This window comes from Acipenser ruthenus, chromosome 2, assembly GCF_902713425.1.
Source record: "Acipenser ruthenus chromosome 2, fAciRut3.2 maternal haplotype, whole genome shotgun sequence".
NCBI lineage: Eukaryota > Metazoa > Chordata > Actinopteri > Acipenseriformes > Acipenseridae > Acipenser > Acipenser ruthenus.
Genome location: NC_081190.1, coordinates 17,635,985 through 17,650,059, shown reverse-complemented (window position 1 = coordinate 17,650,059; position 14,075 = coordinate 17,635,985). Strand labels below are relative to the sequence as shown.

At 39.5% G+C, this 14,075-nt stretch overlaps 1 protein-coding gene across 4 annotated transcripts in view; it reads left to right on the top strand.

Annotated features, from left to right (window-relative positions):
* The window catches only part of LOC117963658 (mitogen-activated protein kinase kinase kinase 1-like), a 71,230-nt gene that overhangs the window by 54,216 nt on the left and 2,939 nt on the right, over positions 1–14,075 (top strand). For 3 of the 4 annotated variants that reach the window (XM_058990367.1, XM_058990348.1, XM_058990356.1), the window contains exons 7-19: positions 3–124; positions 407–488; positions 1,333–1,522; positions 1,787–2,065; positions 5,359–5,480; positions 5,798–5,889; positions 6,398–6,590; positions 7,216–8,491; positions 9,261–9,413; positions 10,839–11,001; positions 11,783–11,914; positions 12,260–12,402; positions 13,907–14,038. In XM_058990367.1, coding sequence (XP_058846350.1) covers positions 3–124; positions 407–488; positions 1,333–1,522; positions 1,787–2,065; positions 5,359–5,480; positions 5,798–5,889; positions 6,398–6,590; positions 7,216–8,491; positions 9,261–9,413; positions 10,839–11,001; positions 11,783–11,914; positions 12,260–12,402; positions 13,907–14,038 — 3,079 coding nt within the window. The remainder of the gene's footprint in view (positions 1–2; positions 125–406; positions 489–1,332; positions 1,523–1,786; positions 2,066–5,358; positions 5,481–5,797; positions 5,890–6,397; positions 6,591–7,215; positions 8,492–9,260; positions 9,414–10,838; positions 11,002–11,782; positions 11,915–12,259; positions 12,403–13,906; positions 14,039–14,075) is intronic. The other variant, XM_058990351.1, reaches the window with a different exon arrangement.

Sequence of the window (14,075 nt, the reverse complement as noted above, 5' to 3'; positions counted from 1 at the left end):
AGTATGAAGGATGAGGAGGAGCAGATGTGTCCCATCTGCTTACTGGACATGCTTGATGAAGAGAGCCTGACTGTATGTGAGGAGGGCTGCAGGAACAAGCTTCATCACCACTGCATGTCTATTTGTAAGTGAATTTCAGACATCCGTGGCTTATAAGCAAAGGAGAGTATCTCTACTCTAAAACAGAATCCGAAGTGTTACCCAATCAAATAAACAGCTTCTTTACACCCAAGTAAATTACATAGATAGAAGAGAGAGGATGGAACTCAAGAGTGTGTTGTAAATTACAATTAAATAACATTTTACCGCAGACAAGCACTTAAATGAATCTGTGTCTCATCTGACAGTTGGTCACAAGACATTTTGGTTTTCGCTGTAACGAGTTTCATGTTGTATTGCATTTCAGGGGCGGAAGAATGTAGAAGAACCCGAGAGACGCTTATCTGCCCTCTTTGTAGAGCAAAGTGGAAATCGCACGATTTTTACAGGTATTGAGCAGTTTCATTAATTAGTAAACATCTTTTTTAAATTTCCATTATGCTTCTTAAAATTTTTAAAAAAATGTTCATATAGTTAAATGGGGCAACAGTATTAAATCAAATGGTTGCACCATTCTTTGTGAACTATCTATGATGACAGTGGGTTAAACCAAAGTACCTAAACTCGTGCTACACTACAATGTTTTGCATGTCCCAGCCACAGTTTAGAATTACAGTATTCAGTAGCTTCTCTGTCTGCTTTCAGAGACCTACTCCAAGCAGCAAATGTCTGATTATGGGAGGGACTATCAGTTATGAATCAAGATCTTGTTTGTTGAGCTGGCTTTCATCCTCACAAATACAGGATCCAGACTACCGGGCACCAATGCTTGTTTGCATGTTATCACTAGTGCCAAATGTTTGCTGTGATCACTAATGCCATAAGATATTAGCTTGGAAAAAAACATTTTCAGAAGACATGTAGGCAAATGCGTCTTTTTTTCTGGGACACTGCAGAAACAAAGTGTCACCCCTTGCCCTCCTAAAAATAGACTATTTACTGTTTGCAGGGATGGAAATAAGACCCATTGCACAGCGGTGTGAGCCTTTCCTGGTTTTACTATGAGTTTAATAACACACCCGAGCTTGTTACATCAAGCTTGTATTAAAACCTAGAATGGGTGAAAATGTTATGCAAAAGGAGTCTTATTTCCATCCCTGGTTTGAAATGTGTTCATTCTTAACACTGTCAAAAGCCATTATTTAAGAAAGTGGAAAATGGGTCAGTATCATAAAATGCTTGAAGTGTGGGTAAAGAATCAAAGGCCTGACATTTTAAATAATTGTTTCTCAGCAGCCATGAGATGCCGAGCCCTTTGGATGCTTCTTCAGGTCGACCTGTCCATTCTCAGTCACACCAGCATCACCAGCCATCCCCCACAGACACGCAGCGGAGCCAGCAGGAGAGCGACTTCAACCTGCCACAATATGGAGCTCAGCAGATCCCTCCCGCTTACAAAGAGCTTGCAGAGCCCTGGATAAAGGTGAAGCTCTTATACAAGCCTGGTGTAAATTATTATGCCTTAGTACAATTCCAACGGTTTGTAACTCCCCTTCCCTTCCCTTCTGAGATTATCCTTACTCTTGCTCTCTTGTGGTCCCCCCCCCCCCCCCCCCCCAAAACATGTCTAAAATTAAATGATTCAAGATTCTAGGAGGAATTGTTGGAAATTTTAAATAGTAAGGCGGCATAGAAGTTTGTTCAGTTCATGAGAGACTAATCTTTTACACTTTTCACTGTTGGACAGGTCTTTGGAATCGAGCTGGTTGGCTGTCTCTTTTCTCGGAACTGGAATATTCGAGAGATGGCCCTGAGGCGCTTGTCGCATGATGTCAGTGGAGCTTTGCTTTTGGCCAATGGCGAGCGCAGTGGCAATTCCGGCTCTAACAATGGAAACAGCCTGGGTGCAGCAGCCAGCGGGCCATCTCATAGTGATATCTCAGGAGACGTGGTGGTCGAGTCGTGCTGCAGTGTGCTGTCCATGGTCTGTGCCGACCCGGTCTACAAAGTCTATGTCGCTGCACTGGTACGCTGATTCTCTTGCATTTCCCCAACACAGAAACAAAATCCATATGACATTTACACATTCTGAAAGGGTTAAGCTGCATCCACACTGGATGCGAGCGAATCATTTAGAAGTCACTGCAGTCAAATGGGAGTATTGTTTGCTTTTATGATAAATAACGCTTTGTTCACTAAATTGTTCTGTGGCACAAATCTGTGAAAAGAAGAATGTCTTTACATATGCATAAAGCGAACATATGCATAAAGAGATTCGCCAAACACAAAAATATCATCAAGGTCCTACTATTCTATAAGTTGTAAAACAAAGCCAGCAACACGTTTGTATTCTATGTGACACATCCCAACATTACCAAGTTCACAGTTTTGAAGATTATGCGCCATATGTGTTCACCGGACTGTTTTAAAAGGAAAATGCCTTGTTCTATGTATAATTATTCATAAGTAAATTAAGTCAGAGACGGCTCAAACCACTCACCCATGATCTGATGTGTCACAGTCTTCAACAGCGTTTACGATAAAGTAGAAAAATAGATTTGCAGAACGGCATCGATAGTAATACAAGGTAAGTGGTGACTTGTGCATAATAACACGGATGATGATGATGATGATGATGATGATGATGATGATGATAATAATAATATAGTGATTTATGTATGTTTAACAACAACGTAATAATAATAATGATGATGATGATGATGATGATGATGATGATGATGATGATGATGATGATGATGTTGCACTTTAAAATAGAAGTTAATAAAAAGGATCAATGAAGGAATTTGTAAAGACACACAATTGAGATTGCAGTTTTATATATATATATAGATATATATATATATATATATTTATATATATATTTATATATATACACATACACATATATAAAACTGCAATATATACATACAAAATTATTTTATTGTTATATATATATATATATATATATATATATATATATAACAATAAAATAATTTTGTTGAAAATATCAGTTAAATTATACTACTATTGTCCAGTTGTCTGCTGACAGCTGGAGATGTACCGGGCTTCAAATCAGACTACTACAACTACTACTGGTACCACGAAAAAAAATAACTGTACAATTACTAATAATAATAATGATAACAATAAAGCTGTTGGATGTATAGGGATGTTCAGTAACTCTGATCATAGATTTTACAAGTCCAGCCTTTATTTTACAAGGGAGTTGCCGGAGGTCAGGGTGGTAACCTTTTATCAAAACAAGACCTGTTTTGTAATGGGAATGCATGGGCGGGGTCATGTATTTATTTCCAGTCTTTTGGATCATTTCCAAGTCTGGTGTGGATTGACATTCGGCGACTTCGTCGCTCGGGTCGAGTGTGGATGCAGATTTAGTCTTTCATTCAAACACACATACACACACAAAAAAAAAGTCATGCAGTTTAATCATAAGACTGGAGCTAATGATCCTGAAATGGTTTGTGATACCATGTGATGAAAATGACACAAACAAGCATAAGAATAAACATTTCAAATTGTATTTGTTATGCAGGCGTTTTAATAAATGTAAATACACTTAAAAAACATATGCCTGTTCTGAGAAGTCATGTAAAGTTCCTTGTTTGTGGTTTAGTCGTTTAAAAATGTTTTGTGAATTTGGGGGGACAGGGGGGGGCACATACCTTTTCTATTGTACTAATTTGCTCCTAAATTTAACTCTGGTCTCTAAATGAGATTGAATCACCAGTTTTATAAACACGTGCCTTACTGTCCTGTGCTTCTGGTAAAACTCTTTGATAGTTTCACTACAGCACTTTGAGCTCTAGTTCTTTTCAGGGTGTACTATATTTGCTTTTCAGTGCTATAGGGTATAGAGAGAAAGGCGCCAGGAGAGGTTTCTAACCTAATTATTCTTCTCTGTAGTAAAAAGTCTTGTTCTTTTGAATTCAGGCCTTTAGAGGGTTGACATTTGCCTGTGGCATTTTGCTTAGAGAGGTTGGCATTTCTGAGCACAAGAAAAGTTTTGTTCTTTTTGTTTTTCAGGCATGTGTTTGTCAGAAAGGGTCTTGTGTTGAGCTTATTCTTCTATTATTCTCTACAGTAGAGGGGAGGTAGCTTTGTGCTGTAAATAACCGCTACAGGGTTGATGTTTGAGAGCCTTTGGACTTAATCGCTGCTTTGTTTGGAGCTAGTTTAAGAAGAAGAGAGTACATTGTAAGAGGACTAGATGCTGATGTAAATATGGTTCTGAACTACAATCCTCTTCAAGCTTTTAGTCTGCTGTTGCAGAAAGATGCATGATTTGGCCTGAATATTACCTAATATCTAATTAAGGTTCTTTCTTATCCTTTCACACAAAATGGTGTACAGTAGACTGCACTGTGGAATAAAAAGCTAACCATGAATTGGGTCAGTTTGAGTTGTAGCTACTGTACTGTATTTCAACTACAGTTATATTATTGGCAAAGTATTTCTTCCTTTCAAAACCATGTTTGTTATACTTTACCCAGTATTTTAACATTTTTGTTTTAACAGCCTATTGAAAAAGTTTGTTTGCATGCGATTCCCGTATCCACATCTGTGGTTTATAGAAAGGACCTAAATAGCAGATAAGCATGAGAAGAGAGGGTTTGGCTGAGCAAAAAAGTGACACAGGTGCAAACCTGCACTTTCACCCAAAGCATTTATGGCAAGTGGTGTTCAAGTAAGGTGTCTTTTTATATAAAGCAGATGGACCTCCCTGTGGTGCTGAAAGCTGTTTTCTGCTGAACCTCAGAGCCATTTCAATTGGCAGTCCTAATTTAATTCCCTGGGTCACAGCTGTCCCTTTCAATCCATACTGCCAGACAGTGTAGTGGTCTTTTTTGTTTTAATGATGAGCCGCCTTTGGTAAAAAGAGAGTACAGACATGTACTGTATTTTATTATAACTGTACCATATGTACACTCCAGCCTGCACGTAATTGCTTTTCCCATTAGTAATTGAGCATTCCCTCTTCATAGTGGAGCATTCTCTCTCCTCCTCCTCCTCCCCCCTCTCTCTCTCTCTCTCTCTCTCTCTCTCTCTCTCTCTCTCTCTCTCTCTCTCTCTCTCTCTCGACAGTAATTTATTGGTTGAAGGCCAAGTACATGTGCTACTACAACACAGTCTCAAATTCAAAATAGTATGCTTCTAATTTTAAATAATGAATTAATTTCAGTAGCCACTACATAAAATGCTGGATAAGCTTTTTATTGTACCTTTCATTTTCTTCGGCAAGTCTTTGTGGTTTTGACATGCAAAATTTGTGTAACTTTTTTTTTTTTTTTTCCTTCACAGAAAACATTACGAGCCATGCTGGTTTACACTCCGTGCCACAGTCATACAGAAAGAACAAGACTGCAGCAGCTTCTCAGGCCAGTAGTGGAGACCATATTGGTTAAGTGTGCAGATGCTAACAGGTACACACATCTTACTTTAAAAGGGTTCCCCTAATTTGCTTTATTAGAGGGCGAATCTTACCATTTTCATTTATTTGTGTAAATCAGATGTGCATGTTTTATTTTCTGTTCAAGTGCCCTTAAACCTTTTGCCTGAAGATCTGGTTGTAAACAGTGCCACCTTCTGGTCGATTTGTGTTCCTTCATTAAAGAAGTAACATTACCATTGTGAATATTTTTGAAGAGAAATAGTTTTATGTGCAGAAGACACAGATCTGTTTATGTTTGAAATTGCAGTGGTTGCAATGCTAATGTGTGTAAAATGTTTGTTCTTACAGCCGTACAAGTCAGCTCTCTGTTTCCACGTTGCTGGAATTGTGTAAAGGTCAGGTCGGGGAGCTGGCTGTTGGGAGAGAAATACTTAAAGCAGGTAAGACTGATGGTGTGACTGAGCAAATCCGCCCTGAATGCAAATACAACTTGGTGAGGTTTATGCCAGCAAGTGTTTGATTTCCTCTGGTTTGGGTATGAACCTTGTTCTTTTGGAGTTGCCGTCATTCTTTTTATTTATTGTTTCTATGGTAGGAAAAAATTGCTGCGGTTTGTTTTTAAAACTGCAGACGTGAAAGCATCATAGCGCAGGAAGACATGAATTACTGCAGTATAATTTCTGCATTTACCTTCCTGTGAACATGAAGAATGCAAGGATGTAAGCGTTCCCATGGTAACATAGAATACATGTATATATGTGTATCTTTTTAAGACCTAAATATTGAAGCCTGGTTTGCTTGTTTGTATCTCCAGAGGACTAACCCGTTTGCATAATTTATAAATGAAGTGTACAGTAAGAGGTACTCATGCCCTCTTAGAAATATTTGTCTCCTATCTAGCTATCTATATCTATCTATCTAGGTTAACTATTTCTTGTGTCTTTGCAGGGTCCATTGGTATTGAAGGTGTGGACTATGTCTTAAATTGTATTCTCGGCACTCGGACGGAAGCCAGCAACTGGCAGTGTTTGCTGGGCCGTCTTTGCCTCATTGATAGGCTCTTACTGGAATTTCCTGCTGAGTTTTACCCGCATATTGTTTCCAGTGGGGATTGCCAGAAGTCAGAAGCTGTTGCAGAAAGGTACTGTTTTTCTACAGTTCAGACTTTCCTTAACTTATATAAACAAACAAAGCAAATCTCTTGCAAAGAATCTGTTCTGTATCCCCTCGTGATTGATTTGAACTGGGCCTCTATCTGTATTTTTAGGAAATGTTACCTATTAATGTTTAATACACATGAAATAGAATTATTTGCTTGTGCAGTAATCATTTCTGTAAGCCACAAATTCATTTACGTGCATTATAGAAATGTTTTAATAACCCTTGAACAGTGCACTTTGAAAACGTGCAGACTTGCACATAACAACGCTGGTTATGCATAAACGCATCAAATTTATTCAGCAGTAGAATTAATACAACTTTACAACAACATTGTATTGCCTCCCATGAGCCGCCACACCTAGGACAAGGTGCTCTCACCAATGCAGAGTTGCTGCCTCTGTTTGAAGGTCAGGGAACAGCTTCTTTTGATTGGTATATGTGGAGAGACACAGGCGGCAATTTGCGTGGAGGATGGGAGATAAAGTGGGGGCCAGTGGTGTTACATCAGTGTGGTTCAAATGTATAATTTATTAAATGTGTTTTTTTTTTTTTGTTTGTTTTTTACAGTCATTGATGTTGGTTTGTTTGGTTCCTTTTTTTTACAGATATCAGAAGCTGTTATCTCTTTTGAGCTTTGCACTTCAGTCCATAGACAACTCCCACTCCATGGTTGGCAAGCTGTCCAGGAGAGTCTTCCTGAGTGCTGCTAGGATGGTTGCGAGGGTGCCCCATGTGTTTGTGAAGCTCTTGGACATGTTGAGTGTGACCAGCTCTACGCATTACACACGCATGCGGCGCCGTCTCATGGCCATCGCGGAAGAGATGGACATTATTGAAGCCATTCAGTTGGGCATGGAGGATGTGCACGCCGCAGCTGGACGACATGATGAATTTGTAGAGCCTTCAGCCCCGCAGAACTCGCCAAGCGTCACAGAAAATAATACGCCTGTCCACACTGTCCAGTTACCTGGAAGAATAGCAAGGGCTCTTGGCAATATTAAAGCTGGTGCCAGTCCAGAGGACATTGCAGAAAGGTTAGCTGGCATTTCTGTTGGACTTCCAGTGCCAAGCACTTCTGCTGAACAGCCAAAGGCTCCCGTTCAGGCAAAGAGCAGGCCGCGAAGTCAGTGTCTGAACTCCCCCTCATCAAATCGTTCCCCAACTTCATTCCCAACTTTGCCTTCTCCTTCTTCTAACCCCCCAAATCTGCCTGTAACTGAGAATGCCAAGGTTAGACCTCAGGGTTTTGTCCCCAGCAAGCTGGCATCTGCCTCCCCAAGCACCCAACGTAAGTTCTCCCTCCAGGTTCAAAAGTGCTCCCCCGGAAGCAGAGAGCCTGAGAAACTGTCTCCCGTTTTCACCCAGGCGAGGCCTCTGCCTTGCAGCCAGATCCACAGACCAAAACCCTCACGGCCATCTCCGAGTGACAGCGGGAAGCAGCTTTACGAAGCGAAGAAAAGCAACATGAAGCTTGACCTGAAAGACCTTTCGCACTGTGAGAGTAGTTCTAGCAGCAACACCGTGTTGATTCCCAGCGAGGACACGGTCTTCACACCGGTGGAGGAGAAGTACCATCGTCTGGATACCTCAGCGGAGCTAAACTCCAGCATGGAGGACCTGCTGGAAGCCTCCCTGCCCGCCAGTGACAGCACGGTCACCTTCAAGTCCGAAGTGGCAGTGCTGTCCCCTGAGAGGACCGAGAGCAATGACTCGTACAGCGATGACATGAAGCAGCACCAGCAGTGCAAAGAGAAGATGGAGGCTGAGGAGGAGGAAGCACTGGCTGTGGTCCTGGCAATGTCTGCATCCCAGGATGCACTGCCAACTATCCCTCAACTTCAGGTGGACAAAGGAGAGGATGTCATTATTATTCAGATGGATGTAAGTGCTACTTTTGGGATTACTATTGATCTGTATATTATGACAGCGACTGGGTTTTTCTTAGCATTCTGTAAATGTGTTGCATGGGCAACTTTATTGAAGTGGGTATATTGAAGTGGGGATTATACACTGTACAATATTAAAAGTAGTCCAGAGGACAATCATAAGTGTTTTTTAGCAGCCTATTAGGATTTTTAACGACGCTAAATTATCTGTGTATCTTGGAACTCAAGTTCCCTTTTTTTGTTTGCCTGATTGTATACCACGGAACATTTAATAACCTACAGAACCAGATTGAGAAGAACACACATTTTTTAGAGACCATGGATAAATTCCTAGAATACTTGGTCTGAGTCCAAGTCAGTTTCTTTCTGAAGAAATGTCTTCAGTTTCAATGTTAGTTTTTTTTTTCTTCTATTTAACAGTTGTTCACTATATTGCACTACGCTGTAGGATATTTTCATATCATAATAACTTTTGGATATTTTCCCATGCTCTGATATCCTTGAAGTCTCCCAGGACTCACTCGCCTACATTCAGAAGTCTCTAGGGATTTAACGGAATGCAAGTAGTTTCCATTAGTATCACTGGTAGAGTACATGTTCCAATCTATTCCTGCAAGAAAGACTTTCAATGTTTGGTATATTATAATAGCAAGTAAAGGCTGTTGTTGAAAAAGAAGAAATTACCTATGTATGTAATGATATAATTGTTCAATAACCAAGCTATGTAGAACATTATTAACTGTTTATTTCTTTGAAATGTTCAGACCCCAGAAACTTTGCCTGGACATACCAAAGCAAAACACCCTTACAGAGAGGGTGCAGAATGGCTCAAAGGACAACAGATAGGTCTTGGAGCTTTTTCATCCTGTTACCAGGCTCAAGATGTGGGGACAGGGACATTAATGGCTGTCAAACAGGTAGTCCCTGATTTCATTTTCTTCAATTGTTTTCACACAATAAGAGCACTAGGTATTCAACATCAATTTATTGAGAAGACCAGAAATATAAAAATTGTATTTTAATATTATCATGTATTCCAACTGTTTTTCATACCAGCCTCCAAAGCACACAGAGTAACCTCCGATCCCAGACACCAAGTTAACACTGCTATGTATATTATGGTAGAAAGAGGTCTGAGACAGAGCAAGTATTAAAATCAAAGATGAAAACCAGTAGGTCATTGAGATCTTTGCATACATTTAAGATACTCCTCCTCTAACTACTGTATTTCATAAAGCAACGCTGTACAGCTTGAAATACCGTACACACGCATGCAATTTTCTATATTTCTTTTCGGAACATAACTGAGGTTGTGTTTCAGATATTCAAACAAATCTAGTTCCTTCATAATGTGGTTGTAGCTAGCAGAATAATACTAGAAATCTTGCCTGGCAAGCATTTCCATTCTCTATACTGGTCTCGGTTTGAAAGGAAAACACATATAGCAATAGTGTATGAATTTGAAATGTGAGCTCTGGTACAACACAAGGTTAACAAAACCTGTTTGCAAGCCTACTTTCAGGTAGTCTTGCACTTCCTTGGTCATTTCATTTGGAGATTTTAATGTCTCCACCGCCTCAAGCCTTCTTCCCAGTCATTAACCAACCAGCAGATTCCCTATTGAAATGCGTTGCAGCCAGTAAACTGCTGAACCTGAACACACTGTTAAGACATGACCTATAAAGAGAATCGATGAGAACCTAGTGTAGTACCAGATTTCATACTTTTAAAATGAATTATTTCAAAACTGCACATTTCATACCTAAATAATTAAATTGAAGTGTCCAACAGGTCTGATTTTATTTTTTTTATTTTTTTTTGTTAGCTACAAACACTTTATTGGTCCATTCAAAAATGTACTTGATGTGACATACAGTAGTTTCTGATCTGATTTTGCTCAGTATTTTGATATGTTCTCACCTCATTTTGCTGAATGTGAGATCTGTATGTATTTCCAGTAGTATTTTAACCGCTTAACAAAAGTAGCACCTTTTTTCATTTATGTATATTTCTCTTTGGCTTCCCTGAGATTCTAGATGTGTTAACTTCCTGCTTGTGGCAAATTGGCTTTGAGGAGGGAGAAAAGTGCCTGTGCCTGTTGAATCGGAATTAATTGGAAAGCTAAAAATGTCTAGTTTACAAACAAGTACACTATAGGCTAAACTACAGGGAACAAATCAAGTGAACATTTAGCCAGGATTCATACTTCAATAGAAACTTGAATATGAGTATGGGGCACTGCAGCTTTAAATTGGACTGTTAATAAGTCAATGCATTCCTATAATGCATACTGTAATCATAACTTCAATGCATAGAAAGATGTCTTCTGATTCTCGACTCAGGTTACCTATGTGAGGAACACCTCTTCTGAGCAGGAAGAGGTGGTAGAAGCTTTAAGAGAAGAGATCAGGATGATGGGCCATCTGAACCACCCTAACATCATTCGAATGTTGGGGGCAACGTGTGAAAAGAACAATTATAATCTCTTTGTGGAGTGGATGGCAGGTGAGTCGACACAGCATTACAGAACAAAGCGTGCAGGCTCTGCAGGATAGTGTTGGGTAACGAAATAGTTAAAGCTTACCTAATAGGTGATATATAAAGTACACCAGATCATTGTATCCACACAGCTCTTTGAAAACTAGCAGCTGCACTTTAATTACTGCCTGCTAAATCCCTTTGAAATTGGAGTTTATTGGACATTATTAAAAACAAGTCTGTTTTATGTTATGGGAAATATGTTGGTAAAAATGAAGGCTTTTGAAGCAGATTTTTTTTAAAACCCAAATATATTAAATGGCTCTCCTATTGGACTAGACACCTTTAAAAAGCTGCATGAAGGCTGTTGAACCATGTACAAAACAGTGCTTTACCTCTGATTACACATGCTGTAGCTGGAATCTGTGGTCTTTAGTCATGCCTTGTAAGCATAGAAATCTCAGAGAAACAAATAGAAAATGCTGTAGTAGGAAGTATGTACTGCTCTTAAACAAAATCATAATAGTACTTTATAAAATGCTGAATAACAGTAACCTAGGTTGTTTTATTTATTCTGTTAATATTGGCATGTGCCTTACTTTAACTTTTGCTTTGTTATTTAATAAAAAAAACACCTATGTCTTTTAATCCATTCTGTGTTTTTAATGGGTAAAGTCAAAATGTAACACTGACAGCTGTAGGAAGTTACAGCTTGGCTCTTGGAGAAACGGCATCTGAGGAGCAGCGTGGCTCAAGAAACGGCTCATTAAAAGTGAAGGATTACTTTCTTTCCTTTCTTTTCTTTCAGGTGGATCAGTTTCTCATTTACTGAACAAGTATGGAGCCTTCAAGGAAGCGGTTATCATAAACTACACAGAGCAGCTGCTGCGTGGCCTCTCTTATCTCCATGAGAACCAGATTATCCATCGAGACATCAAAGGTGCGAAAGGCTAGTTCAGAAGGCAAATTGATGGAGCAGGAGTGTTTCCTACAGAGAATAGCGGTGCATTGTGCTGCTGCCAGAGCCCAGCGAGGTCTTGGTCTCGCGGTGACCCTTCGGCCCTGAAGCCTTGAACTGAGTACAAGCCATATCTAATGACATGCTTGCAGCGTTTAGGAGTGCATGCTTCCCTGCAGTTGTCAGGGAAAAGGTGGGGGGATCTCGCTGGAATGTGTGTGTGGTGTTTGGGGGAATATGGAGGGTAGTAACTAGGGAAATGGATTTTCCTCCCCTGCTGTTGCCTCTTTGGTAACCACCAGCACTTTTTGTTGTGTTTTATTGTAGGTGCCAATCTGCTAATTGACAGCACAGGGCAGAGACTAAGAATAGCGGACTTTGGAGCTGCTGCCAGGTTGGCATCAAAAGGCACCGGTGCTGGTGAGTTTCAGGGACAGCTTCTGGGAACCATCGCGTTTATGGCGCCAGAGGTAAGACTGTGTGTGTGTGTGTGTGCATTCCATACTACTTTTATAATACTATAACATTTGCAAGCACACATTGCTGTGTTAAGCAAACACCCTTCTAGTACTCTGTGTTTCAGTATTTTTGTCATCTGAAGCTTAATTGCTGATCAAGTAGGACTGCTTTATAAAGACAGGTCCTTGGAGTTACTCAAAGTAAAATAGAAAAAAGAAGGCAACTGCATGCTGACAGTATGGAAATCCATCATTCCAGTACTGAGCATTTCAACTTTTAGAAAAGGCATGCACTGTAGGATTGTGTGTCTTGCTTACATGCAGCATGGTAATAAGCCAGTTATATTTTGTCTGATGCTGTTTACAAGTTTATAGCTCAAAAAAAGATTAGAGAAATTCAGCCAATGGTATGTAAAGCATTCCTAGTTGTCTGGTTAAGAACCGGCTGAAGTGGATTTAGAGTTCTCAGTAACTCTGAACAAAAGACACTAGAAATCGCTTTGAGGCCCCAACAATGAATGGGCTCCTAATCCCTTGTTATGATTGTAGTCCAAAACATGTTTAATTAGGAGAGAAATAAGTTATCTGGTTCTTCAAGAATACTACAGTTAATTATATGTATCCTTTATCATTAGCACTGATTTTAATTCAGTGTAAAAACACAAAAATATCCCTTTGTACTTTTCTATTGGGCTTCAATCATAAAAAAACTGATTTCTGCCAATGACTATTACACCGCTAGAGGCTGTACAAAAAAGATTCCTTCACTTACCTAAAATGTTTTGAAAACTGTAAATAGGTTATTTCAAACTAAAACTAACTATTACATTTAGCAGAGGCATGAATAAGATGATAAAGCACTGTATTACTGTAGCTTTTATTAGGCATTATTATAATCAAATCATGGTAAAGTTTTCTGACATTTTAAATATGAATAATAATGATGTTTCACTGACCAGTGAAGATAATAGCCTTAATACAAGTTATGCTTCTAAACCTAAAAACGTAATAAGACGAAAGTAGTAGTGTTAAATTCTGCACAATATAGGAGGCTGTGTGGTCCAGTGGTTAAAGAAAAGGGCTTGTAACTCACTGACTCGTGTGACCCTGAGCAAGTCACTTAACCTCCTTGTGCTCCGTCTTTCGGGTGAGACGTTGTTATAAGTGACTCTGCAGCTGATGCATAGTTCACACACTGTAGTCTCTGTGCCTTGGATAAAGGCATCTGCTAAATAAACTAAATAATAATAATACAGCGGGGTACAATGCTAAAAAAATCCAATTTTTTTAAGAAGGGCCCAGTTTAAGTGTCTCTTTTGAAACGTGTTATTATTATTATTATTATTTATTTCTTAGCAGACACCCTTATCCAGGGCGACTTACAATCGTAGGCAAAAACATTTCAAGCGTTACAATACAAGTAATACAATAAGAGCAAGAGTAATACAATAAGAGCAAAATAACAGCTAAGTGCTTGGAGTGCCTTGCTTGTCTGACATTGCAATCTTTGTGTCAGGTTCTGAGAGGCCTGCAGTATGGCAGGAGCTGTGATGTGTGGAGTGTGGGCTGTGCTATTATAGAGATGTCCTGTGCTAAGCCACCGTGGAATGCAGAGAAGCACTCCAATCACCTTGCACTGATATTTAAGGTATGTCACCACCTGTTTTCTATATTTCGGGTTCTAT